The following is a 27,845-nucleotide window of genomic DNA, read 5'->3' on the forward strand; positions in this document are numbered from 1 at the left end:
AATGTAATTTTTTGAGAGGGTAAGCTTGAATACAACTGCCCAGATGGCTTTTCTAACGCCAGAAAAACAAATTAATTTGGTGACTTACTTCAAACAGGTGGCCACAAAAACCCTGCTATTTGCAAGGCAAATACTGCAAGCCTTGAGGTTCATGGCCTCCTGCATTCTTCTAATTCCATATGCAAGACTGCATATGAGGGAACTTCAGTGGTACTTAAAAAGTTTATGGAGTCAACATTGTCACAGCCTGGAAACAATGATTCCTATCATACCTTGCCTGCGCCTAGAGTTCCTATGGTGGGCAGAGGCCTGCCACCAAAACAAGGGACTGCCATTCACACCACCCCTTGCCGCCCAAACCCTAACTACAGATGCATCAGACTATACATGGGGGACTCATCTGGCAGGGAAGTGCATTCAGGGCAAATGGAGCCCAAATCCAGTGCACCTTCATATCAATCAAAAATAAATGTTAGCTGTACAGAATGTTCTGACAGCCTTCAAGGACTACCTTCATCCAGGACAATTACTGATAAAGACGGACAACACCACGGTTATGTGGTACTTAAGCAGGGGGTACACATTCCTACCTCCTCTGCAGACTAGCCATGGCATTGTGAAACACAGCCTTGGGATACCAAGTACAACTACAAGCTCAATTTCTGCCAGGAAAGCTGAATGTTCTGGCAGACAAACTAAGCAGAAATCTCATGGACCCACACAAATGGAAACTGAAACCACTGATTTTCAACATGTTGACACGCAAATGGTGGAGCTCAGGCATAGATCTTTTTACCTCATCCCAGAACTACCAGTTGGACAAATTTTGCACAAGAACTCATCAGAAAAAAGCCTGGAAAGTGGATGCCCTGTCCTTCAGCTGGAAAAACCTTTCAGTGTATGCCTTTCTCCCTCTGCCTCTTTTCTCCAAAGTTCTACTAAAAGTCAAACAGGACAAACCAAAAATGATTTTGATTGCTCCAGACTGGCCTCTCCAACACTGGTAGCCACTCCTGCGCAGTGTGTCACACTTTTCTCCATGGCACCTGGCTCAGACACCTTCCTTACTGTCTCAGCAGGAGAACCAAATTCTGCACCCTCAGCTCCAAACATTGAATCTTGCAGCTTGGCTAACAACTTAAATTCCCCCTTAGCATCCCTCAGCAAACCTGTGATGGATGTCATTTTGGAGGCGAGAAGACCTAGTACTAGAAAATCTTATGCTGACAAATGGAAAAGATTTTGTGCCTGGAATCAACCTCAAGGGATGAGCAAAACAGTTCCCAATTTACCTCAGATTTTGCAATACTTAACTGAGATGCTTCACAAGGGTCTGTCTTTTTCTTCCATAAAAATCCATGCCTCAGCCATTTCAGCTCATTACAATACAGAACCCCCTCTTCTCTCATCCTCTTCTAAAGCAGTACCTCAGAGGGGCCAAAAACTTGAGACCACCCAGGAGAGCTCCAACCCCTGCCTGGGACCTTAACTTTGTATTGGAGAAACTCACTACACCTCCTTTTGAGCCAGCTGCTACTGCAGACTTAAAATTTCTTTCCTGGAAAACAGCTTTCCTTTTAGCAATCAATTCAGCTAGAAGGATATCTGAATTACAGGCCCTAATGGCAGTGGAGCCTTTCATCATCTTTCATGTGGACAGGGTGTTACTCAGGACCAATCCATCATTCATGTCCAAGGTGATATCCAGTGTGGCTCTTAATCAGTCCATTCATTTACTGACTTTCTTTCCCAATCCACAGAACAAGGGGAGCAGATTCTGCATTAGTTGGATGTACACAGACAACTTAGATTCTACTTGGACAGGACTAAATCTCGAAGAAAATCTGAACAACTGCTGGTAGCATTTGCTGCAGGGGCAAAGGGGAAGGCTATTTCAAAGTAAACCATTTCTAAATGGATAAGCCATTGTATTCATTTCTGTTATAAGCACCATGGAAAACCTATCCCCCAGGGGATCAGATCTCATTCCACAAGGACTGCATCTACTTCAACAGCCTTTCTCAGAGGTGTTCCTACCAGGGATATTCTAGAAGCTGCTACCTGGAGTTCAGTTCATACTTTCACCAAGCATTGTCACTTACCAATTTTCTGTAAATCCAGAGCCGGCTTTGCCACTGCTGTTTTGCAGGGCTTTATAGCTGGTCCTAATGCTGTATAAATCCATCCTCCCAACCATAGTTTTGGGAATCCACCCAAATGTAATGACTGCAACAGTGAAACACAAAGAACATAGTACAGTTGTGTACACTTACCATAAATGTAGATGTTCAAGTGTATTCACTGTTGCAGTCCTGGTTACCCTCTCACCAGCCCCGTTTTTCTCGTACTATACCTCTACTTACTTTTACTATGCTTAAAGCCTTTTTGTGTATTTGCTTTTGTTTGGAGGTATATTTTTGTGTTTTTAATTTTACAGGGGGACACCTGGCATCTAGGGCAAGAAAAACTGATGTATTGGCATCGGCTGCATGTTTTATACCCCTGGCGTCATAGAAAAAGGGACAGCAACCGACGCAGGACCCAAGACTTTGTTAATCAGGCCGACTGAGGGCAATCTGCCAGCAGATTACCCAAATGTAATGACTGCAACAGTGAATACACTCGAACATCTACATTTATGGTAAGTGTACACAACTGTACTTTGTGTTTGCAGAACAGGCTAAGGAGAGGGAACAAAAACATTTAACCAATGAGTGAGGCAAGGAAGCACCTTGTTTCTCCGTCTTCTGACAGTAACAAAGCTTGCTTGGGGGACTTTGTTAGTGAAACATCTTCCATTGTCCCAAATAAAATGCTTGAGTGGCAGAAAAAAAGCTCAGAAGCTGAATAGAAGAGTTAGTAATACCTTAAACTTGAACATGAACCATAGCTGGTGTTAGAAGATTGAGATGATCAGGAAGAAGACCACCAACAATGTGAAATTATTAAATAAATGGGGCAACTATAGCGTCAGTCCAGTAGATATAGTTTAGACATGTGAACTGTGGTTCTGTAAGAAGTGGCTGAGAAAGACTAGACATTTATTTAACTGGTAGGAGAACTGCAAGGCATAAACCCCCACTTTGTCATTAATAATTTTAGAAGAATACTGAAGGAAATGAAGATGTAACTGTAAGTAAAACCGTTTTTGTTCTTATTAATATTTGTATAAACATTTCATTATGCAACTTGCCTATTAAATTATAAAACAGTGCTGTATAGTTTGCAGTCATAGTTATTTTAAGTATGAGTTGTGAGTTTTATCAGTGACTGTTACATTTGCTAGTGATATTAAATTAAGAAAATACTTTTTCTTAGTTGTAATCTATTCAGGCTTTGCGCTGTAACAAAAATAAGAAATGCTGGAAAGAAGCAATCAAATTACAGTTAATATAATGTTGTGATCTTGGGCAAGATATACGTTTTATTGATTGTATTGCATGTAGGTTGTCAGTGTCAGTAACACAATAGGTGTCACATTCACCTTTGGTGTAGAAGGCTGTGGGTTCTACTCCCACACCAGGTAGATTGATTGCTGATACTGCAGTGTAGCATAATGGGGTGATGTCTTCTAGAGTGTGTTATCCTTTGGGTGAGATATTAAAATGGTGGTAGTATAAGTGGATGTAAAAGAATTCACTGCACCTTTCAAAAAGAGTAGGGGAAATTCCCCGATGTCCTGGCCAAATTTCCCCTAATAGTATAAATACCGTTGCAGGTGTTCCCCTGAAAAGATGTTTCTCGCCTAGTTAGGCTAGCCTAGTCAACAAAGGATGAATGGATTTATAGATAAGATAGGTAGGTGGGTGGATAAAATAAACAAAAAAAATTAGAAGATAACCCCTCCCCATTTTTAAAGAGATGGGTATCTAGACCATTGCCCTTACTCTAAGCTACAGACAAGTTTTTTTTTAAGTAAATAGGCAGAAAATTATGAAAAGTATGAAAAATTGAAGTTGTTCTGTACAGTTTTTAAAGTTACTAGCTGTTTTATTTTTCCATTAGCACCTGCTGGAGACAAGTAGCCTGCAAGTGTAAGCACTTAATCATGAGAGGTCTGAACAGTGTGTTCTGAGTTACATCTGCAAAGCACAATGCAAACAACTTTTAGAGGGATATCAACAAGCAGTTCAGTGAAAATAAATAAAGCTTGAAACTGTGGGAAGTGAACAGATATGCAAGCGGTTGTCTCCCCAACAAATGTATTTTAATGCATTAAATATAACAATACACAATTTTGTTTGTTTGCTTAGTGGTAGCCATTGCACTTTTTCTTGAGGCAAAAAAGATATTTATTAACAGCATCCACATTCTTCACATCTGGGAGGGGAATAAGGATGCATTAAGAACAAATGGCAGTATGTGTAACTTTGAACATAGGCTGTAGAATGTACTTTAGCATGGTTAACCTTAACTATAGCTAATGCCTGTGAGTGCAGCCATTGATTTGAGACAACTGCTCCTATTTGGAGGGGTAAACTTTCTTTTGGAATGTTTATATAGTTTTGTGTGTTTACTTGATTTAAAAGAGAATGAGTGACCTAAAATGTATTTATTTTTTTAAGTGAGACGTCTAGGAAAATAGAGATAAGAAGCAGCAGCTACATACAAAATTAGCATGCCCAACATTAGTGTGTCCATATAAGCTGCAGTCAGGAAACATTAATATTAAAGAACTAGCATGTATAATATGCAAGAGCAATAGATTTTTAGCAGAACATCTGTTTTGTTAGTATTAACATGGAATGTAAATGACCCTTACAATTGCAGACAAAAATCACAAAGAACACTAAATTATGTTAAGAAGTTTGTGTTGCAAACAATGTTGCAAGACTGCCATGCATTTATATTTCACCTAAAACTACTAATATGGAATGTGTTGATTTTGGAGAGAGTAATAAACTTTTAAAAGCTAATACTATTTATGGGTGGGAACTGACACCTGATATACAGTATTGTGGATTTATCAGGAGCAGTTTTAAGAGAAAATATATCAAAAGAGGCTGAATTTCCAAACAAGCTTCTGGGCATATTTTGCATGTAAGATGTGAATTTAATAGCACAAATCCAGACATTTACATGTTTTTCCCAAGATATAGTAAGTAGGCTGGGTTGGATCACAGTGATATTTCACAAGATTATATGCTTTTGAAAGCTTTGAGGCTCATGTAATAACCATATCGGATTATGCGGCAGTAAAACACTAAAGATAAAAATGCCTGGTTAATAATCAGTGCTTTCTTTCTCATTTGTTAAAAAGAGAATAATTTAAGTAATGGGTAGTGGATCTCATTTGAGAGCTATTAGGGAAGACAGAAATTACTTCAAAAGGCATAGCTAGTGAGTGGGATAAATGAAAATGGAGTTTAACAGTGTGGTAGAAATGAAAGAGAAGCTGGTATCGTAGGATAATAGGATCATAGAAGGTTACTAAGCTAATGGCCCTGAAGCCCTTACAAGCCTAGCCAAGCTTTTCCCTCTTTAAATGGTGCTTTTAGTAGACCTGAATCAACAACTGCTGCTCCTTTCCAGAAGGGATGCAGGTAAAACCCCAGGGGTGAATTTTCAATTCCCCATCCAATTATCAAGATTCTGCTTGAAGTGGGTCAATGAAGGACTCTGTTTTACTAATGATTTGAAGCTTATTCCAGAGTAGAGGGAGTGTTTGGGAGATGAACCTGTCTCTCCAGCAGGTCTTGTTAATGTCGCTTTTCATGTTGAGGTTGTTAGAATGGGTACCAGTTGTCTTGCTAATGTGTAGCATTTCCATCAGGGCAGGGTCTGTGGTTGCTTTATAGGCCAAGCAGATGTCACCCCAAGTAGTCTGGAGTACACAGATTGTAGCAACAGTATTTTAGTCTGTCAGCATAGGACAAGTTTGGTCATGTTGAATTTCCTTTGTAGTTAAGTTGCCTGGCGACGTACATACCAAAGGGAGCACTGTATTCTATAATTGGTCTAATAAGGGAGGGTACATGGGGGTTATAACCTTTTTTTTCCAGAGGCAATGCCCTTGTTGATGAGATGGGCAATGTAAAAGGCCTTCCTCACCACTGTGGAAACATGATGGTCGAAAGAGAGGTTGCCGTCAACCTGTGTGCCCAGATCTCTTATCATAGATTGGGTACGTAAGGTGTTGTTTTTAATGTGGTAGTTTGCAAGTATGGAAAATAAGTAATTGTAATTATTAGAGGGGGTGACAAAAGTTAAAGTAGATGAAGGGGAATCGCCCAAAACAAGAAGAGGAACAACTAAGTAGTGCTAGAGGGAAAGTAAGTATTTGAATAATATACTTAAGATTAGAAAGGCTGATTTAAAGCAACTATTTTAGTAGTGACTCTGGAGCACAAACATGATTAGCACAAAGACTTTGCCAACAGAAAATGGAAAGAGTTGTAACCAAACATCTGATGTTCACTCTTTATGTAACCCTTGACTGTGGACTCTGTTCCGAGCCTCAGAACCAACTCGACCATTTATTTCAGCTCATGTCTTCCAAACTCTCAAGCTAGGCTTTACCCATAATGCTTCTCTCTAAATTACCTCAGATCTTGTTTGCTGCTTTGTGTGCCAGAAGCATACAATTGCTCTCGAGCTTTGGCTTATAATGAAAGTAAGTTTTTTCTTTGAAAATATCTTTTCTTCCTTCTTATAAATCGCCCTTCAGCTTCTATTGACTTTTTTCTCTACCCGCTCCTCTCGTTTAATATTTGTAGTGTGTGTGTGTCTCTCTCTCTCTCCCTCACTCTCCTTTTACTACCATTGGTACTTCTTTCATCCATACCATTGTTGGTACTTCTTTATAACGATTTAGGTATTCTCTTAAATATCATTGCTGGTGATGCCCTTCTTTTTCTGTGTTTAAAAAAAAAAAACTTTCTCTGTTTCTTCGTTTGTGGTTGAGTTTGCTTGTGTGTGTGTGTGCGTGTGTGTGTGTGTGTGTGTGTGTGTGTGTGTGTGTGTGTGTGTGTGTGTGTATATGTGTGAGAGACTACCTTGTTATAGCTGACAAGTCCAAATCCAGCTAAGGGCACCTTGGGGTTTAAAAGGTGAAAACAATGCGAGAGAAAAATGACCAACTCAGACGGGCATGTCTGGTGTGTTTATTGCCTGGGTAAAGTTTACCTGCAGGAGGATTGTTCAGTATGTCACAGTTTCCCCACCAGGACACTCACTGAATGGAGAAATAAACTTATTCTTAAAGGACTGCTAAAAGGTGACTTTGAAGAGGCCATTTTTGGGTCCAAGAAAGAAGCCAGTTCATCTTCCTCTTCATCTTCTTCTTCCAAGAAGCGATGTTCCTCAGCTCCTATTACTTTGGAACTGCCTAAAAAGATCTCTAAACAGCCTTCAGTGTCAGCAGGTTCCTCAGTACTGAATGGCAAAAAAGATTTGGCACCTACAAAGACATCGGAGTTGACTTCAACTTCTTCGGCACCAAGAGACTGATTGGTACCAAGCAATCAGAGGTTATTTTTGTTCCAAGATCTAGATAGTCTCCTCCTATAGATCTGTTCAAGGATAGACCACAGACCCCCTTTGTTGGTCCGAGGCCCCATAATTTTCCTTCAACATCATCTGTTCGATCCACTAAGAGTCTCTTGGAATCGGACATTATGTGACTGGGTGGATCAGCTAGCTCCTCATGGCAAGGGGATTGGCTTCAGTTCTTAGCCAAGTTAGCACCAGGATTGGCCCTATTATGACACTATCCTTTCTTTCTACTCCAACTGCTGTCATTGGAGCCCATGGCTCTGACAGGCCTGGCTCTGACTGTCTCAGTTTCGGTAAGAACTTCTCTTGGACCAAGGGTTGCTTTGAGTTCCTCCGGGTATTCGGGACTGGAGGCCTCCTAGGGCAAGACTCCCTGCCCAGTTCCGAGGTGCATGGATCAATTTCATTAATTTTGGAGCCTTCCATACCCCCCAGTGCTGCTGCTTTCGTTAGATCAACACACCGGGCTCCCATCCTTCTACACGGGGGGCCGGCCTTCTGAATCATGGAGAAGGCCTTGTCCATTCCACATCTCCACAAAAAGAGCTTCCATAGTCTCTTACCTGGGACAAAGGGCACAAAAGCCCCAGGAAAGACCCTGTTTGGTGGTTTCCTCTTTGGACACTTCCCCGGAACATCCCCCGAGGAAGGACCTGCGAAGTATAGGTGCAAGAGGAAGGATTCCCCAGGAGGAGTCCTTTACCAAGGATACTGACTCTGATGAAGGGAAAGGTTCCCCCAGGTCACCCCCTGATGATGTTTCCTTCGGGGACATCCTAGAGATAAAGCAACCAAGCAGATAACGTTAGGACAAACTCGCCACCACGGAGACCAGTTCAGGAAACCTTTAATGTAATCCAAACGCCAAATAATCCAAAAACATGAACGCCTTAGTATAAAAATCACACACTGCGTTTTCGTCAACTTCTCGACTTCATCAGAAGGAGCGACATCCTAGAGATCCTGAAGCAGAAGGGGTGGCTGGACTTCCCTCCAACCTTGTTCGGAGGAGTTGGTATACCTGGAGGCTTCTCATGGCCAACCTTCTACGTCTTGGATCTCTCCACCTGCTGACTAGCTCATTAAACTGATCATAAAGCAGGCGTGGAATATGCCTGACTTCATCGAACCGATCCCCAAGAGACCTGACTGGATCCTTTCTGCCCCCAAGGAAGAGCAACATTGGTCCAAAGGCATACCTGCGGATGCCATGGTGATAGCAGCAGCCACTAAGAATGAACTTGCTGAGGAAAGTCCAACTATCCATCCTCCTAACAAGGAGTCTAAGACTATGGATAAGTTTGGGAAGCGTGTTTACGCTTCATCGACTTTTGTTCTCAGGTCCTTGAACTACATGGTGCACTTTGACTAGATCCATCTGTAACCTTATAAAGAGCTATTGGATACCGTCTCAGGAGCAGTAGCTGAAGGGGTACTGGACAAAGTTACTTCTCAGCTCGCCACCCTTGAAGCAATTTCTAACTCGTCCATGAGGCTGATTATCCATGCAGCTGAAGAGATGACAAGAGTGGTGGGTTCAGGCATAGCCATTAGAAGGCACGCCTGGATGTGCTTGTGTGACTTTGTGGGGCCATTTAAAGTGTCATTTGTCAATGCTTCATTTGACAGATCATCCGTATTTGGTCCTAAGTTAAAAGACACTCTGACCAGATTTTAGAAAGATGGGAAGACTCTGCCGTAGGCGTACATTTCTCCACTCATCAAGGGCCCTACTCTAGGAACCAGGGAGGTGGGAGACTGTGGTTTAAGAAGTCCCAAGAGCCTTTCCAGGACTCGCGTGGCAAAGACTTCCCCAGGGCAGAGTGGGAAGTAGTGGAAGAAGCCACTCTAGAGGCAGAAGTGGCCCGCAGAACCAGGATTCCTTCTCTGGTACTTCCTACCAGCACTCCTGAATGAAAGCCCGATTGCTTTCCTCTGGAAGCAGTCAGAGGGATGGTTATCCCTGCACCAACTCACCTGGCAAATGATAACTGCGGACAAATGGGTGCAGGGTATCATATCCAGAGGCTGCACAATTCCACTTTCTGTAAGTCCAAGAGCCCCAAAGAGTCTAATGGATGTTAGACCCAGTTACTGGGAAGCAGCAGTAACAGAAATTAAAAAAACTGCAAGACAAAAGAGCCATCCAAAAAGAGTCCCACCAGTCCAAATAGGATTTGGTTTTACTCAAGGTTCTTTTTAGTGCTCAAAAAAAAAAACGGGACTGGAGACCTATTTTAGATGTCAGCCAGTTCAACAAGACAGTTTGGCAAACCAAGTTTCAGATGATCTTGGTACAATCTATACTTCCATTCATGGAAAAAGAAGATTGGATGTGCTCTATAGACATCCAGGATGCATATTACCACATAAAAATGGACAAACGCTCCAGGAGGTTCCTGCACTTCCAGCTGGGAGCCAGTCATTTCCAATTCAGAGCACTGTCCTTTGGACTCACCTTAGCCCCCAGGGTGTTCACCAAATGCATGCCAGTGGTAGCAGCTCATCTCAGACTGCAAGGATTTTGAGTTTTTCCATACCTCGACAACTGGCTCTTCTCCGCTACCACCAGGTGTCAGAACGGGCAAGAGATTACACTCTGCATCTCTGTGCACCTCTTGGCATCACAGTAAATTATAAAAAGTCAAATTTACAACTCTCACAACAACTAGACTTTATTGGAGCCCTGTTGGACACAGTTGCAGTAATTGCTTCACTCCCACTGAAGAGGCTACAAAGGATTAGATCTCAAGTCAGCCTAATTATCCAGAGCAAAAGTGTTAAACCCATGTTAGTTCTACAAGCATTAGGCTCAGTGGCAGCATCCATCACTCTAGTTGCCTTAGCAAGATATCACATGCGAATCTTATAATAGTTGCTAGCCTCCCAGTGATCTCTTATAGATCAGCCAATGTCTCACCACATCTTGACTACCAATCGCTGCAAACAGGAACTTTTGTGGTGGCTCCATTCCAGTGGGATTCTTTCAGGCCTTCCATTCATCCTTCCACAACCCCAAGCCATCGTGACCACAGATGCTTCCCAGATGGAGGGGGCATTATCTGGGAAGGAGAGTGTAAGGCACGTGGTCCCAACTGGAGGCCAACTCTGCACATAAATGTTTTAGAGATGAGGGCAGTGCTGTTAGCGTTGTAAGCATTTCAGTGTGCCCTTCCTCTAGGAACAGTAGCAATTCAGATGGACAACATGTCAGTAGTCTGGTACATCAGCAAACAAAGGGGAACCAAATCTTACCCATTGCATCAAGAAACCCTCAGAGTTTGGCAATGGGCGATTTCTTCCAACCTCTTTCTCACAGCAACACACATTCCGGGAGCTTCAACGTGATAGAGAACAAACTGAGCAGAACCATTCTCATGCCTCATGAGTGGTCTCTCAATCCTTTAGTGTCAAAAGAGATTTTTCATCACTGGGGCAAATCTTGCTGCAATCTTTTTGTGTCCCCCCAAACAACAAGTGCAGCAGTTACTCTGCCCTAATCTCCCCTCCACGGGAGTCAGCCAGAGACATTCTTCTCCACAAATGCCTCCCCTCTTTGTGCCTTTTCCCCAACTCCTTTGTTGTCCCAGTTTCTAAAGAAAGCCAAGAGATCAGAGAACTCACTAATCCTCATTGCCCCCCTTTTAGCCTTGAAAAGTTTGGTTTCCCTTCCTTTGACCTCATCTTCTTCAGAAACCATGGATGCTGAACCCCGCTCCAGATCTGCTGTCTCATACAGATGGCATGGTTCATTCGAACCTCCTCCATCTCAAGCTCATGACATGGCTTCTCCAATTCCCATGAATGCCAGGCATCCTTCCCCTTTCTTCTCCTGTCTACCAAATCATGTGCCTCATCACAAACCTTCAACTAGGAATGTGTATCAAAGTAAATGGGGAAAATTTGCAAGCTGGGCCCTTATGAATGAACTTGATCCTTATACGATCCCTATTCATAAAGTTCTGGACTTTTTAGCTAACCTCTTTCAATCTGGTTCCTCCACTTCAACAGTTAAAGTCCATCTAGCTGCAATTTCTAACTTCCATATGGGGTTTGATGAATCATCCCTTATGTTACACCAACTCTGTAAAGCCTTTTTGAAGGGAGCCCTAATGTTAAGACCTCCATTTAAAGAATGCATTCCTCCCTCAGATCTCACAATAGTTCTTCGGTCCCTTACTATGTCTCCTTTTGAACCAATAGCTACATGTGACTTAAAGTTTCTGACTTGGAAAACTTTATTTTTAGTAGCGTCTGCCAGAAGAGTAGCTGAACTTCAGACCTTGTCCTGCAAACCACCCTACATAATATTTCACAAAGATAGGGTCTCCCTTAGGACTAATCTATCCTTTTTACTGAACGTAGTCTCAGAATCTAATATCCATCAAACACTTCACCTTCTAGATATTTCCCTATTTTTCCAATAAAGGGGAGTATTCCCTTCATTTATTAGATGCCCACAGACAGCTATGATTTTCTCTACACAGAACAAAGGATTTCAGAAAATCTGACCAACTTTTTGTTGCCTTTTCCTCGCTTTCCTTAGGTAACCCAATCTCAAACGTTACCCTGGTGAAATGGCTCAAAGATTGTATTTCATTTATCTGTCGGTCAAAAGGGCTCTGTCTTTCACGCCTGGTAAAAGCCCACTCAACTAGAGTGGTGGTAACGTCTGCAGTTTTTCATGCCAGAGCTTCTTTGGATGACATTTGTGCAGCAGCCACTTGGTCTTCTCCTCATACCTTTATCACTCATTACAAATTGGATCAGGTCTCTAGGGGACGGGCATCATTCACTTCGATGGTGCTTAGGAATATTCTTCCGTGAGACCTCCCAACATTCAAGTAGCTAGGGACTCTGTCCCACAGTCAAGGATTATGTGAAGATTGACAATATCTGATAAAGAAGTTATGTCTTACCATAGTGTTCCATCTGTGTTGTCGATCTTCACTAATCCTTGACATTCCCTCCCTCCTTCCCCCAGCTGGAGACTCTTATTGGATCGAATTTTTCAAGGACTGGCTTCATATTAGGGACACATATCTGGTCTCTTATTCGTATTGCTATTTGTCTGCCACTATTTTAGGCAAACTCGATATGATGTAATTTAGAGAGGAGAGTTATGGGTAAAGCCTAGCTCAAGAGTTTTGAAATAAACGGCTGAATCGGTTCCGAGGCCCAAAGTCAAGTATTAGTAAAGATTGACAACACAGATGGAACGTTATGGTAAGACACAACTTCTGTTTAGAAGCCTGTGAGAAGAAAATTAACAATTGATCCTGTAAAGGTATTTTACATAGTTTGTAAATGTTATGAAAGTTTATATAAAGCAGAAGAATGGAAAACCAAGAAAAGGAAAAGTGGAAGTATTTATGGAAGATGTAGTTATGCCAAGATTAGGGGAAGATGAAGCTCAACAATTAATGGTCAAGATGGCAAGAGAAGATAAGAACAGTGATGCATAATCAGTCAACAGGGAAGTTATCAGGGACAGTTCATGTTCCAGTGTAAATCTGAAAGTTAGGAGAGGGAGAAGATGATAAAGATTTGGAAGGTTTTGTTTAACAGCATTTTAAAAGTGGGATGTACCAGCATCTTGGAAGAAATACGTGATGGCTGTATCACCAAAAGAGGATAAGGACCCTTCAGACTTGGCTTCATTAACACCCATGTCAACTTTAAACCATGGCTGTAAATTGTTTATCTGTATTAGCTAGGAGAATGTTAAAGGTGTTAAAGTTAATAGATATGGATCAATGCAGTTTTATGGAGGGGATGCAAACATTTGACAGTATTAATAGAAGAGTGATGATTCAAAGGAAATCAAAGTGTAAGATACCACTTATGTCATTGCTGGGTCTTGATGCAGAGAAACCATTTGATAGAAACAGCTCGAATTTTATGATTAGGACAGTAGCAGCATTTGCATTCCCTGATAGAATAGCAGGGTTAATAATGAGGGTATATGAAAGGTCAAAGGCGAGAGTCAAGGTTGGGTGGTTACTCTCTGACAAACTGTCTCTACACCACAGAGGAACCAAGCAGGGATGTCTTCTTTGTTGTTTGTTACTTGTTTTATATTTAGAGTTGTTAGCAAAGGGAATAAGGGACTTTTTCCTTTCCTTCTTCTTCCCCTCCCATAGTGTCCTTCCAAACATTAATGGCATAAAATGAGGCAAATACCTTTCAGTTCCCTACAAGTTTAACAGAGTCAACAAAAGTCCACTGTTCCAGTTTTATTTATGCAGCTGTATTTCACAAATGAGATTTGATGCTTTGCAGTTTCACATTTATTCACTAATTTCCATGCTGCTGTTTTTTTTCCTGTTTCATCTTCATCTCCAGAGTCCGTTTAATTCTAAGGTACCCCTGATCTTTTTAGTCAGCTCCTGTGCTCTTCTCTGACTCTGTTTCCTTTGGTACAGTGGAGGAGGATTCGCTGGCAGTTTCTCTATGTGCTTTATTATCAGAAGAATGAAAGCAGAGTCCCCTTTTGCTTGGTGGCTTACTTTTTTGTTGGACAAACTTTTATATTTTCTACTTAGTATTTTCTGTATCAAAAATTAGTTTGATCCTGCAGGAAAAATATATTCTAAATACAGCTCGATACAGTCACTTGAATCTCACATCTGTCTCTCAACATTCTTTGATGGAATTTTGTTTCTGTTTTGCCTGGTGTACAGTGAAAAATCATTTTCCACAAATACTTTACTGCCTCCAACTTTTAATACTTTGCCCTTTTGCCATAGGTTTACATTTCTCATGGGCAGATTTGGGCCGTAAGCACTGTATGCCCTTTCAGTTAACATTTCTTGCTGTGGAATACCAGACTAGTTGCTTTATTGTGCCCTCATAAAATTAATACAATCTGTTCCTCCTGGTTTGTCTGGTACAGTAGAAAATCTCGGATTTTCCTTATGTGCTCTGTTCTCTAATTCTATGATTTTTAGAGCCTTTTCTTCATTTTTACCTCAGACTTTTGCAGTTTTATCAGCTCAGTTGAGTATCTGTTTCAAGCTTCTATCATTTGTTTCACCTTTTTATTATTTGAGTTGATGCACTTCTTCAGTGTTTTGTTTATTTCAGTCTGCTCTGGACTCATTTGACTTGTTTTTTTCTCTAGATTATTAGATACCATGTCTTACAACAAAGCTGGACCTTGAACTGCTTTATATTGAACAGCTGCAAGATTCTTTCTAGTCAGTTTTCTCTTCACCTTTTCTACTTGAATTTATTTCAGGCTGTCTTAGTTTCTTTTTTGCTGGCATGCTGGCAGTGGACTTGCTAGCCAGTAACTGAATGTACTCAAAGTGACAAAGTTCCTGGCCCTTGTCTTTCATTTTCTTTTTTGACACTGGCAAACCTGTTGATCAGTGTGTAGCCATGTTCGAAAGTCAAAACATATACATTTTTGATATGTACATTGAATGTTAATATCAGCAAGCACAGCACCTTTTCATTCTTTTCAACCATTGTGGAGTTCTCTTCTGTGGTTCATTTCTTAACCAGGAAGCAGAATTTCCACTGCAGCTTTTGAAATACTTGGTTAATTAAGTCATTTTTAGAAATGGCTATTTCTTTTGGATTATTGACCTCAAAACTTTGTTACATTACAGGTTTCAAAGGCAAATCAAAACCAAACCTTTTGAAGCAGGAAACTAGTAGTATAGCCTGTGGTCTTCGTATTCTGTTTCGAATGTATATGGATGAAAGCCGCAGTGATGCATGGGAAGAAGTCCAGCAGAGGCTACTGAAGTACGTGAGTTATACTTTATTTAAATGAGCATATAGTTAAGAATAATACATTTGTATGAGCCATTTCCTAATTATTCAGTCTGACTTGGCACTTTATTGCAGAGAATAAGGTTATGACATGATAAAGTGCCCTGTAGTCCTGTGTTTGATTCCCACAGTTTCAATTTTCCTGCTTTGTAACTCAGAAGAGGCCAGTTAAACAGACCGTGTTCCTGGGTGACCTGTTAAAAATGTATTTGTGCCTAGTGGATTTACCCATTTAACATGATGAATAAAGTCAAATAAAATCAATAAATTAGATAATTAATAAAAAGTTTGCATTACTGGACTGTACTTTTATTAACGATTCGCATAGCTGTAATTGAAAAGTAGGAACCTAGAACTTTGTTGAAATCAAAAATATTTTTTGTTAACTGCCAGTTATTTTGCAATAGAATATAATGCCTCAGATGTTCTTCATATGAATCACTGCTGCAATATCCTAAGCTGTATGAGCTATATTCTGCTAAAGATGTAGCAACTGTCCCAACTTCCAAAGCTTCAGAGCACTTTCCACACCTCCAAACCATCAGTCAGTTCAAGCTCAGCTGACTAAAAATCGGTTTGGCTCCCAAGCCCTTCAGAGCTTTTCTGCCATTAAAGAGAGTACTTCTCACTGTTCGTTGGCCAGTTAATGCTGTTCCCTTGCTGGGCAGATAAGTTCCCTTCTGAGGAATAACCACCTTCTTTACTTCTTTTTATAGGCTCTGTATTTCTTTGTAAAAACATTAATTTTAAAGCTGGGAAAAAAGTGATCCAATGTTGTCTTTTCCATCCATTCGCAACCTGTGGGATATCAGATCCAACTCAGATCTGACACTGATCATCTCAGAATCTTCGGTCAGAAAACTCTTCTTCCTCTACCTACAGTGCCCTACTGTAGTACTCTCTTTCCCCAGATCTCATTTGCCACCATCATGTGTGGCTCATGGTCTACAGAGCTCCATCTAACTATCCTTTTTGGCTAGCTGTTAAGCATTCTTTTTCCTCTACCCTTGTTTGTGACTGTGTTTTTAGGTTAGGTATTATGTGGTTTGTTTTCTTCTTGATTAGGTGTTCCCACTCTTTTGGTGGTGTTCTCAAAAAGAAAAAAAAATCTCTCTCTCTCATTTTTTTCCTCTTTGCAATTCTTGTTAGTTAGTTAAGATTTTTAGGTATGACAGGTATCGGTGTATATAAATATATCCCTACTTTTGGTTGGTTGTTCTTTCCTGTAGTAGTAACTTCTAAACTGGATAGGTAAGGTGTAGATGTTAGTTTTGTCATTGTGGTGGTTTCCTAGTTGTGGAATTTGATGATGGAAAAGGAAAAGACTGGCTTTAAGAAATATGTTTTGTGTGGGCAGAAACTGCCCCGACAAGACACTTATGATCGTTGCATTTATTGTTTGGGCGCAACTCGTTTAGATTCAGATTGTCAAGCCTATGCTGCATTTGACACTTGGGCCATCAGTAAGAGACAGGCCAAGCTGGTTATGAAAGGGATACACCAGCCTCCGGCAACTTCTTTGTACTCTCCATCCCTTAGCAAGAAATCTGGGAAGAGGGAGAAAGAATGGCCCAGGGATAAGGATACATCCCATGGTAAGGAGTGAGGGGATTGCAAATGATCCACTTCATCCACTGAGGGACAACAGGAGCAGAAGGTTCACCAATCTTTGGCATCTCTGGCTGTGATCCTGTTGGGTCTGATGTTTCCTGCTTAGTTCCGTTCTCCTGTCCTGTTGGAGTCAGAAGCTTCAAATTCAGCCACACTCAGCATTCCCAGTCCCTTCTTGGCAAAGGATCCTTCAGCCTCAGTGAGCTGGTTGCACTCCCCTTTTTCCTTCATAATGACAGCAGATTTTTCTCAGGAACCATCCACTTTCTCTCTCCAGGTCCAAGCTTCTCCTGTTCAGATCTTCTCATTGGATTCTACTCCTGTGAAGACATCATCTAAGCCACAATTGGTGCCATCTTCTGTTAGATCCACTTGGTTGTTCAGGAGTATTAAACCTTCAGATCTGGAACAGTTGGTGCTTTCCTTCTTGCAGGCCCAGATACAATTAGGCATTATTTCAGCCCTTTTGCTTGAGGTTTCACATCCAATTGCTATTCTTCCACCCCTGGTTCCATTGGCTGTGGGGTTTACAGGTCTGATTGAGCTGCCCTCCCCTTGGCAGCTCTGATGGCTTGGCCACTTGAGGCACTAAGTCCTTCTTTGGTATTGTCATCTCTGGCATTGTCATCACCAGGTGTGCCATGGAGCCAGGCTTTGCAGGGCCTCTTCTTTGGGATTGTAATCTCCTTTTCAAGTGTCAGAACTGTTCCTGCCTTTGGGGGCTTCAGCTCTCAACAGGTTGGCTCCAGTCTCTGCATTGGAAATGGTCAAGTCACCACCGGACACCAGTGCCTTGCTTGCATTCTCAGATCCGAGGAGTGCCAGATTCAGTCATCCAGCTTTGGTTTCTGCTTTTGATGTTGTAGAGAGGATTCTCTTCTGCTCATAGAGGGGAGCTTTAGCAGCAGTGTCAAATCCTTCTCTTCCCTAAGTTGCTGGGCCTGTGGATTTGCAACAGTTGACTCCAGGACTGCCTGCACCATTCGGTCCCCAGGTTTGTCTGTATTCACCTCCCCCACCATTTCTTTTGTGCCTCCTCCTGATTCCCCTGTAAAGGAGTTGCATGGTAAGAGAAAGTACTTGGATTCCTCTGATGAATATCTCATCGAGGATACCAACCTCAGTGAAGTAGAAGGCTCCCCAGATCCCCACATGATTATGCCTTATTTAGAGATTTTCTGGAATTGTTGAAATGACATGGGGGAGTGGACCACAGAAGCCTTCCCTAGGGGAGTCAGTATTTCTGGAGGCCTTCAGCATGGACCTATCCACATCCTGGGTGGTTCCCCCTCCAGACACCCTTATTGACCTGGTGTGACGGAGGGCTGGTTAGGAACCTGTCCTGCTGGAATCAATCCCTAGGAAGCCAGATAGGATTTTGCTGCAACTGCCTGTAAGACATCTCCGAGGAGAGTTCATTGGTCTATCCTCCCAACAGGGAGTCTCGAGGTGTGGACTGCATGGAAAAGCATGCATCTGCTTCGGCCACCCTTTCCTCACCCATCTGATGAGACTTCAGGGAGGCATAGTAGACGAAGTGCCAAAGGTTTTGAAGACTTGGCAGCCTCTGGAGATGTAGAAGACTGTGGAGACTGAGTTGTTGACCATGTAGTCCATTACTAATGTCTCCAGCAGACTGATGGGACATCCTGCATGTCAGGCAATGGCATTGCAATGCACAGTCATGCCTGGATGCACATATGTAATTTTGCAAACTGCTTTAAAGCATTTTTCATCAGAGTCCCATTTGACAATTCTTCCCTGTTTGGCCCAAAGGTCAAGGAGAAACTAGCTAGAAGTGAATAGGATGGAAAGACACTGTCTACTTTTGGAATGAGTTTTACTTCCCCTCAAAATTTCTTGTCTAGGAATTAGAAAAAATCAAGCATCTGTTCTTTTGTAAAGCTCAGCAGCCTTTCCTGGACACTTCTAATGAAGATTTCTCCTGCAGCAGAGAGGATAACTATAATGAATGCCTCACCTGTGACAGAGGTGGTCCGGAAAACCAGGGCTTCTTTGGGGCCTTTTCTGGGAAGAACTTTCAGCACTTCTTAACAGTTTCCTGACAGTTGTTCCCTGGAGACAGTTGGGGTCAACTGGTACTCCACCCAAAAGCTTGGGCAGGCATCATAGCTCCCTGGATGTTCCACCATTTTATATAATGTTCCCTCCTAGGACCTCCCCTGGGGACTTTTTCCCACAGGTTGAGACTGGGTGGGAAAGATGACAATGGATATGAAATTTATTACATGCCAGAATGATAATTCTGTGTTTTCTTCTTTCATTTGGCTTAACCATAGTCTCTTCCATCCCCCTCCAAACTGGCCCTGTTTAGGGAAGTCCTTCTAATTGATCTTGCACCCTGGTCTCTTGAGCTGGCATCGAGGGGTCCTTTTTTCTTTTGTTGTGTTGTCTACTTTTTCCCATGCTGGTTCTAGTAGAATACTGTTTAGATATGATATTGCTTCAAGGGGTAGTCATGGGCAAACTCAATCTATGGAAAGAGTACTAGAGCAGGGTGTTGTGGGTAGAGGAGGTGGAAGTCTTGGACTGAAGATTGTGAGATGACCCTGTCGGATCCACTGACCCACAAAATATCTAGACAGAAGGCAACAACACAGATCTGTCGTTATGGTAAGTACATAACTTTTGTTTTTTAATGACTGTCAAGTGACTTTTAATTTGTTTTAAACAGGGGCATCATTTTTTTCTTTTGTGGTAAAAAGTTAAGACTTGTTTTAAACTACATTTTCTTTGGGGAAATGGGTTTATTTTACTTTTGGGGTTGCGGTAAATGTTTAAAGTGCTTTTTGCTGTGTTTTAATAGGGGGATGGTTAAGTTTTTAAAGCCTGCCTGTTTCACTGATATAGATGCTGATAAGTTCCTCTGTTCTTCCAGCCACAAAAGGAAGTCTGTGAGTTGGCTTAGAGAATTAAGGAGCTGTGAAGCTGTTTCCTGTGGTCCATATGTGCAAGGTTTGATTCCCTCAGCATCCATTACCTGACTGTGTGACTCTGAGTAAGTCACTTAACCAGCAACTACTCTTGGGCTGAGTATGTAAAAGTTCCATAGCCATCAGTGCTCTACCCGAGTAAACACATGCAAATAAAATAAGTAAGTCATTATTCAGCTTTCACCTCCACAGCAAGCTGCTAAGGTCCCTCAGCTGAAGGTGGATGATTCTGCTGTGGCCAAAGCTGGTTCCTCAGATCACTAATCTTTTCCCTGGGTTCCACTGGTGTAGTCCTTACAGCTACCATGAACCGGGGGTCATGTGTGCCCCCTGGGAGAAGGGGAAGAGAATGCCATTCTGTCTAGCCAGAAAGTTGTACCCATCCCTATAGAAGTTGTTGCTGTCAGTGCTGGCTTTGTTTCATCAGGAATTTCTGTAAAAAAGAAACTAAAAGTTAAAACATATGTTTTCTCCTATCTCAGTTACCCTGGACAGAACTAACTTATTTAGACGTAGTTCAAGGTTTACTCCAGTCTTTTGACCCTTCATGTGTAGCTGTTTATGATTAAAAAAAGGATTATTTAGGAAGATTCAAGAAACAGAACCTCTTAATGATTGTGAGGGACAGATTTTGACTCTTATTCTGAGGAGTGTGCGTCTTTGGCCAGTCCCTTTGAAAAGAGCTTCTTTTTCTGTAACTATTTCCAGAGTGACACAGATGTTGAAGTGGAAAAATAGTGATGTGTCTCAGGAACTGTTATGTTTTGCTTAAAACTGGAATTTCCAGAATCTTCTCCAGTTCCTCATTTTCTTTCTACTCTGTCACACCCTGTATCTTTACTGACAGCCTGCCAACTGCTCCCTAGAAAGCAGATAAAACTGTATAAAGTACCTCAATCTTTAAGTTTTATTTACTTTTTCCACATCAGACCCAACAATAGTTGCTTTTTTGAACCCAGCTGGTGCTAAGCATTTGGTTAATATTTTTCCCTCTCCTCCTGTTTAGGATGAAAAGGTATAGTTTTGGGGGGAAAGTGTATCCTTCTGCAACACTTGTTTTTTAGAATTCAATTTCTCACCTGTCAAGCTCATATGTTTGTTTTTGTTTGTGTCTAATGAGAACATAAGGAATGTTTTTGGCATTTGTTTCCTCTCCTGAAGAGTAATTTGCTTTGTGTAAATGGTTTCTTGTATGCCTCAAGTAGCTACCCACCCTGTAAAAAGTATTTATGATTTTGCTAATGCTACTTTCGGGACTGTTGCCATTAAAACTCTTTTGGGGATGTTTGGTCATATTTTCAAACCCTTTAGAAAAATGTTAGAAATTAAGTTTTAAGTCTGTTCTGTTAGATAGAATTTCACCAAGAGATGTAATGCTTCTCTATTACTTTCATTTAAAGCAAAATAAACAGTCCCAGCAAGGTGTGAGTTTCCAAAAAAGACTATTTACAAGACTCCTTCCCACACCCACCCTGGCAAATCCTAAATCTGTTAAGGTTACTTGTGGCAGTGGGAGTTTCCATCTCCTTTTTGAGGGATCCCCCTTCATTTGTCAGACGTAACTCTTCTTTTCCTTGCTGTCATGGAACATATACTCTCTCAGGGGGGTGTTAGAAACTCTCCTTCATCTTTTAGGAGAAGAGTTTTTATTCAGTGTTGCTTCTTCTACCAGGTTCTGTATGCTATTCCTTAAGAACCTTAGATTTTCAAAAGATGCACTTCATCACATTTCTAGATTTACATGTCATGTATATATAAGAGCTATTAGAAAAGTTGAAAGTTTCCTTTGTGACTGCCTTGCATACAGAAAATGGTTATATATTGTTTATTTATATGTATGTATGTATATGTATGGGTGTGTGTGTGTGCATATATATATACACACACACACACACACACACAAATATATATGTGTGTGTGTGTGTGTGTGTGTGTATATATATATATATATATATATATATATATATATATGGGTCTACTGCTTTACATAGAAAATACACTTCTTCGAAATAGAGCAGTAGATCCTACACTTCAGCGAAAGTCCACTTAAACGAAAGTGCACTTTCCCTGAAGTCTAGTTCCCCGGACTACCCAAAAAAAAAAAACACTAAAACATGTTTTTGCAGGGGGGCAAGCCCCCTGCACCCCCACACCCCCCTACTTAAATATACAAATTCCGAGATCGCACTACAGCGGAGAAAAGGAAGTATTCCCATTCCACGCTGTAGTGTGACTGCCGAAGTCAATGTCGAAGTTTCGCTACTTCAAACAAGTGGACTCGGTGAGGTGGGGTTCGAAGTAGTGAAACTTTGAACATATTGATGGATCCCATATATATATATATATATATATATATATATATATATATATATGTATATATGTGTATATATATACATATATATATATATATATATATATATATATATATATGTATATATATATGTATATATATATATATATATATATATATATACACACACACACACACACACACACACACACACACACACACACACACACACACACACACATATTTATCTTTACTTTGTTACAAAACATGGGAGTGGTACTTTATTATTATTTACATCTGTAAGAAACCCGGTATTTCTATAATACTGTTTATTTCCTCTATGAGACTACTGTGTCTAGCCCCAGCTTTGAGGGGTTTATTTGATTTTAAAATGTACTGCTTATGCAAATCTGTTGTTCAAGCAGTCTTTCTACTTGGCAGGGTCAACAATATATCTCTGTGCAGTGCTTATGCTAACTCCATAAAACTTAGATGCCATTTCTTCTGTCAGACCAGTTGTTACTTCTTTGAAATACTGGCAGGATTTTCTTTATGGCCTGTGCATGTTTTGAAAAACTACTGCTTTTGCTCCCATTGCGACTACTTACCCAACATTTTTATATGATGTACAATTTTATTTTCAGTATTAAGGGACTTTGACATTTTGTCAGTCTAATGCAGTGATGGTGAATCTTTTGGGCTCGGCATGTCTAAAATTCAGAAAATGCCTGTCCTGACTCCACTGGCGTGTCACCTTCCCCCCAAACAAAAGAGAAACAAGTCTTTACATGCTCATTTATTTTTAAAAATGTGTATTATAACAGTAAAAGAAAAATCAGTGACTAACAATAGAGAAAACAATATGAGCACTGATAATTGGGCTTAAAATAGTGCACCAAAACATTACCCTACTTTTAATTTTGAATTGAACTGGAAAAAATATGGAACACATTGCATTTGATTTGATTAACATCAATTAATGACTTATTTGTTGCTGAATTTTAATCAATAAGTGCAGGATCACATATTTTTTGTATTTTTATTCATTCAGTTTCTTCGCTAACTTGTGCTGGTGTGTCACCCAAAATGTTGTGGTGTGTCACCTTTGACACGCATGTCATAAGTTTGCCGTCACTGGTCTAACGATTCTTTTTTTTTTTTTTTTATGACAAATTTATTGCTTGTATGCATGATGTGACAACTTACCTTTCAGCTTCTCCTGTCTGACTAAATTTTCTTTAGAAGTGTGCTGATGTGTTGCAGTGTGACTTGGGTATTTGCAGAATCTGTACTGCTTGAATATGTAACAACTTACCTGCCATTTTTCTGTGTCAGCCTAAATATTTACTTGTATAATTCACTGACTAGATTTATATGTTTTGGCAATAACTTACCTGAAATTCTTGCTGTTTTATGGATGGTGCAGTGGTTACATTGTCGCCTCACAGCAAGAGCAATGACTTTTGCATTTTCAGGCTAGGTGTGTTGAGTATGCATGCAATAACTAATTCTCTCCCTTTTAGACTGTCAGGTAAAAATGTTAAGCCTGCGGATGATTCATGTATTTTGGGGGATATATTCTTTTGTTTTCACTTGATGACAACTTGCCTGTCATTTTTACTCTCCCTATATTGACTTAAAAGGAGTTCAGACAGGATTTTTATGTAGTCTTTCGCAGCACATTTTTGGTGAATACAGAGTGTTCATACAGTGACATCTTGCCTGATTTTATTATTAAAGGTTTCCAGACAAACTTTTTAGGACACTACTTGTGTATTACAGAATTTGGGGGCTTTACTTTAGGGATAAGTGTAAGTGTTCTGCTTGTGTAAACTCTAACTAACTTGCCTTACAACCAATGTGCTGTGGCAATCCTAACTGCATCTAAAGCATTCTCCTCAATCACAGCAAGGATACTTACCCTGCTGCTGATGGTCAAACTTCCAAAGTTTCTAGAAAGTAATTTACCTAAAATCTTTTGTTGACCCAAGGGCATAGTCGATGTCATAGCTGAGAGTGGTGAGACTGCATTTGCTATTTTTGTTCCTCAGACCATTCACTTACCTTTGTTTTCCTCTGGTGTAATCTTAATAGCCATTGTGAGCTACCAGTCAGTCATGTCCTTTCCGACTGTTTTCAGTGACAGAATCTGAACATGGGAGAATACATCCTTACTGGAGCATGGTATTTCTTGGGGATGCTACTGGATGTAGGGGGGGAAGACATCGGCTTGTGACTGAAGCCCACGTGGCATTACACAAATCATTGTGTGAGAGGATGTTCCTACCAACATTGTACAGTGTAGGCTGACATCAGGTCTATTCGCCTTCCACCAAATGGAGGTCCCTAAAAAGAAGGAAATTAAAGCAAAAAATGTTTCTCCTTCTCCTCGGGCACAACCAGCAGATTGGCAGGCTTTTTCCACAAGGCCTGTTCAACACCTTTATGGCCCTGAGACAGTCCTTGGCTCTCTTTTTCTTCTCCCTCCATTCTTCCTTCTCCTCCACAAAAGATGTGTCTGGGGGAAGACCCTTTTTGAAGTGGCACGTGTTCCTCTTCCAGACTATCATAGACTGTACCTCTTGACATTTCTTTCAAATGAATCTGATTTAAACAAGAGACTATGATTCTATCCCCATAGATTCTTTTAACCAGGTCTTCAGTATGGAAGAACTCTGATCTTCACTTCTGTGAATCAAATATACCTTCAGGGGAGGTATATTTGATTCACAGTCTACAGTCCCCATGAACAGATAGGTAACAGATTTCAGTTGCCATCCAAGCCTTACCCTTGGACTTAGAAATATTTATATACAGATTTCTTACATGTATCTAGTAACCAATAGATGTCCTTCTATTCATGTGCTGCAGTATTCATAGAATGAGGTGGAGGTGGCCACCAGCTAACTCATACGTCCGGCCAGTATACAAAAGTTTAGTGCTACTGTGAGGTATGTAAAACGTTGCACAGGATCAGAACGTACGTTGGTCATAAAATAACGTTGGGTATAAAGCACACATCAGCATGTACCAGACCTGAGAACTTTTCTGCTGCCTGTCCAATCTTCTGTTCCGGTCATTGCTCATCAGACAAGTTGTGAACCTTTGTTCAGATATGTGCCCCATTGGTGCTTTTCATTATTATCTTTTGGCTACTGTGTATTTTTGTGGTTACGTGTCAGCTAGGAAGGGCGAATGTCAGTGTGGAAGGCAAATTCCACATAAGGATTCTCACAACCTTTGTTTATTTAGCCTAGGCCCTGACCACGACCATACTACCTGTTCTATTTGCAAGGCCTTTGTCCCCAAGACCCTGCATAGTCATTTAGCTTCTCTAAATTTATACCTCAGAAATCAGCACCTAAATTTTCTCGCTCATGATATGAAAGTTACTTTAGGCCCTTCAGGTGAGCCGCAAACTTAAGACCAGGAAATCTAGGCCTTACTTACCTGCTGCTTCCTGTGGTCCGAACGTCTCTCCCAAGACCGGTGTTGGACTGGAGACTGTTCTGGAGTCCGTAGGCACTCCTTCAATGGGTACTCTGAAGGACCCTACCAGCACATCCTTGGGGAAACAAAGGGGTCTGACTCTGGCATGGGGGGAACATCGGCTCGTGACTGAAGGCCCACGTGGCATTACACAAATCATTGTGCGACACTATGTTCCTACCAACATTGTACAGTGTAGGCTGACATCTGGTCTATCCGCCTTCCACCAAATGGAGGTCCCTAAAAAGAAGAAAATGAAATTAAAAAATGTTTCTCCTTCTCCTCGGGCACAACCAGCAGATTGGCAGGCTTTTTCCCAAGGCCTGTTCAACACCTTTATGGCTGTGAGACAGTCCTTGGCTCTCTTTTTCTTCTCCCTCCATTCTTCCCTCTACTCCACAAAAGAGGACTTCTGAGGAGTTTTCCGTAGACAATGTGGATTCTTCTGGGGACGAATCTTTGGCTTATTCAACCCAAATTTCTTCATCTTTGGGTTATGCCTCCCCAGAAAAATAATCTAATGGCACTGATTTCCCAGGATATCTCATTTAGGGAAACCATTCTTAAGATGAGGGAGTTTTTCAAATGGGGCTGTTGTCAGGTGTCAGACATCCAAAACAGGTACTATGACCTACTGCAGATGGACTCCCCTTCCCCATCTGCCATTCCTCCTGTTCTGCCAGCTTTCCTGGATGCCTTTGCTGCTGTTTCAGAGTGCCCTGATTATCAACTTCCTGCTCCCAAAAGGCCAGACAGGTTTTCTAAAGTGCCAGGAGGATTCCAAATTCCTGTTCAAATGTCCCTCTGCAGACTCTGCTACCATTTCAGTTTCTGCTGACAAGGCCTCCAAGATGCTAGCTTCCACTTCCCTGCTACTGTCAGATAAGGAGAGCAAAGTCATGAAGAGAATAAGAAAAAAGTTTTATAATTCTGCTACTCTGGCTTTCAGGGCCATTAATTACCAAACCCTTATGGCCATATTCCTTGGTCGTACTCTTGGATGCTGGTAACCTACTTTCTGAGCTTCCTGGCTCTCCCACTAAGGCCAAGCTCTCCTTCATCCTTAACTGCTCAGCTCTTGTTGCACAACATTCTATAAAGTGTAGCTATGATGCTGTTTAGGCATCAGCTAGAGCGGCTTTATCTGCTTCAGTCATGAGGAGGTATTCTTGATTCAGACTCCAACCTTTGCCTGATGACGTTAAGGCAAAAATTATGGATGCCCCCTGGACAACAAGACATTATTTGTTCCCTCTGCTGCAAAACTTTAAGTTTCTACAGGAAAAGGGCATGGAGCTGGAAGACCTGAAGCATATTTTTGTTTCTCCTGTGCCCAGGTTTCAGAGGAACTACTCTACCAAGACAACATTTGTAAGAACATCTGCCAGACCTCAGTCTTCTAAAGGTAAGAGAGATGCTATGGAAAAAATTTACATCTAAATCTACCTCCTCTACTCCCATACAGAAACAGCCATTTTAGGCTAAGACAGGTAGTCTGTGACCACTAACACCTCTGTCTCTTCATCTCTCTCTCTCTCTCTGCTTGAAAACAGATAACTCATGACTTTTGGGTCTTATCCATCATCCTGCAAGGATACTTTATGGTGTGGAAGACTCCTCCCCCCTTCAGGGGTATTCCTCAACCTCCAAAAGAACAACTGGAATTCTTTCCCCAGGTTATTTCCACCCTCCTCTCTCAAGGCACCATTCAGGTAGTCCCACCCTCCCAAGTAGGAAAAGAGTTCTACTCCAGGATGTTCCTGGTACCTAGGAGTTATGGTCCTTGGAGACCCATTTTAAGCCTATCCCATCTAAATACCTTTCTGAATGTTCCCACCTTTAGAATGTTAATCTTACCCACCCTTCTTCCTCAGGCCTTTATGGTGTCACTGGACATCAAGGATGCCTATCTTCATATTCCCATTCATCTTCAGTTCAGGGAGTTTCTTTGCTTTGCTATTGTTTCCTCACATTTTTAATTCTGTGTCTTGCCCTTTGGATGGTCTACAGCCCTGAGGGTCTTCACAAAATGCTTAGCTCCTATCATAGCCTTCTGCAGGCTACAGGGCATACCGATCAGGCACAGACTCCAGTCATCCTTCAGAAGATCTCTCCTTCACAGTGTCACTGTTTGGAGGGTCTAGGTTTCACAATCAGTTATCAGAAATCAACTCTGGTTCCTTCCCAGGTCTCCCATCTTCCTTGGCTGCAGGAGCCAATCAGAT

At 41.3% G+C, this 27,845-nt stretch overlaps 1 protein-coding gene across 2 annotated transcripts in view; it reads left to right on the forward strand.

Moving 5' to 3' along the window:
• Positions 1-27,845, forward strand: part of ARFGEF1 (ADP ribosylation factor guanine nucleotide exchange factor 1) — a 4,299,619-nt gene that overhangs the window by 3,879,410 nt on the left and 392,364 nt on the right. Inside the window, exon 37 of one of the 2 annotated variants that reach the window (XM_044067163.1) lies at positions 15,111-15,249. The exons of the other annotated variant lie outside the window; for it this stretch is intronic. Coding sequence (XP_043923098.1) covers positions 15,111-15,249 — 139 coding nt within the window. The remainder of the gene's footprint in view (positions 1-15,110; positions 15,250-27,845) is intronic. 2 annotated transcript variants of the gene reach the window in all.

The sequence above is a fragment of the Protopterus annectens genome, chromosome 3.part1 (genome assembly GCF_019279795.1).
Source record: "Protopterus annectens isolate FY-2018-M chromosome 3.part1, PAN1.0, whole genome shotgun sequence".
In the NCBI taxonomy this organism is placed as follows: domain Eukaryota; kingdom Metazoa; phylum Chordata; order Ceratodontiformes; family Protopteridae; genus Protopterus; species Protopterus annectens.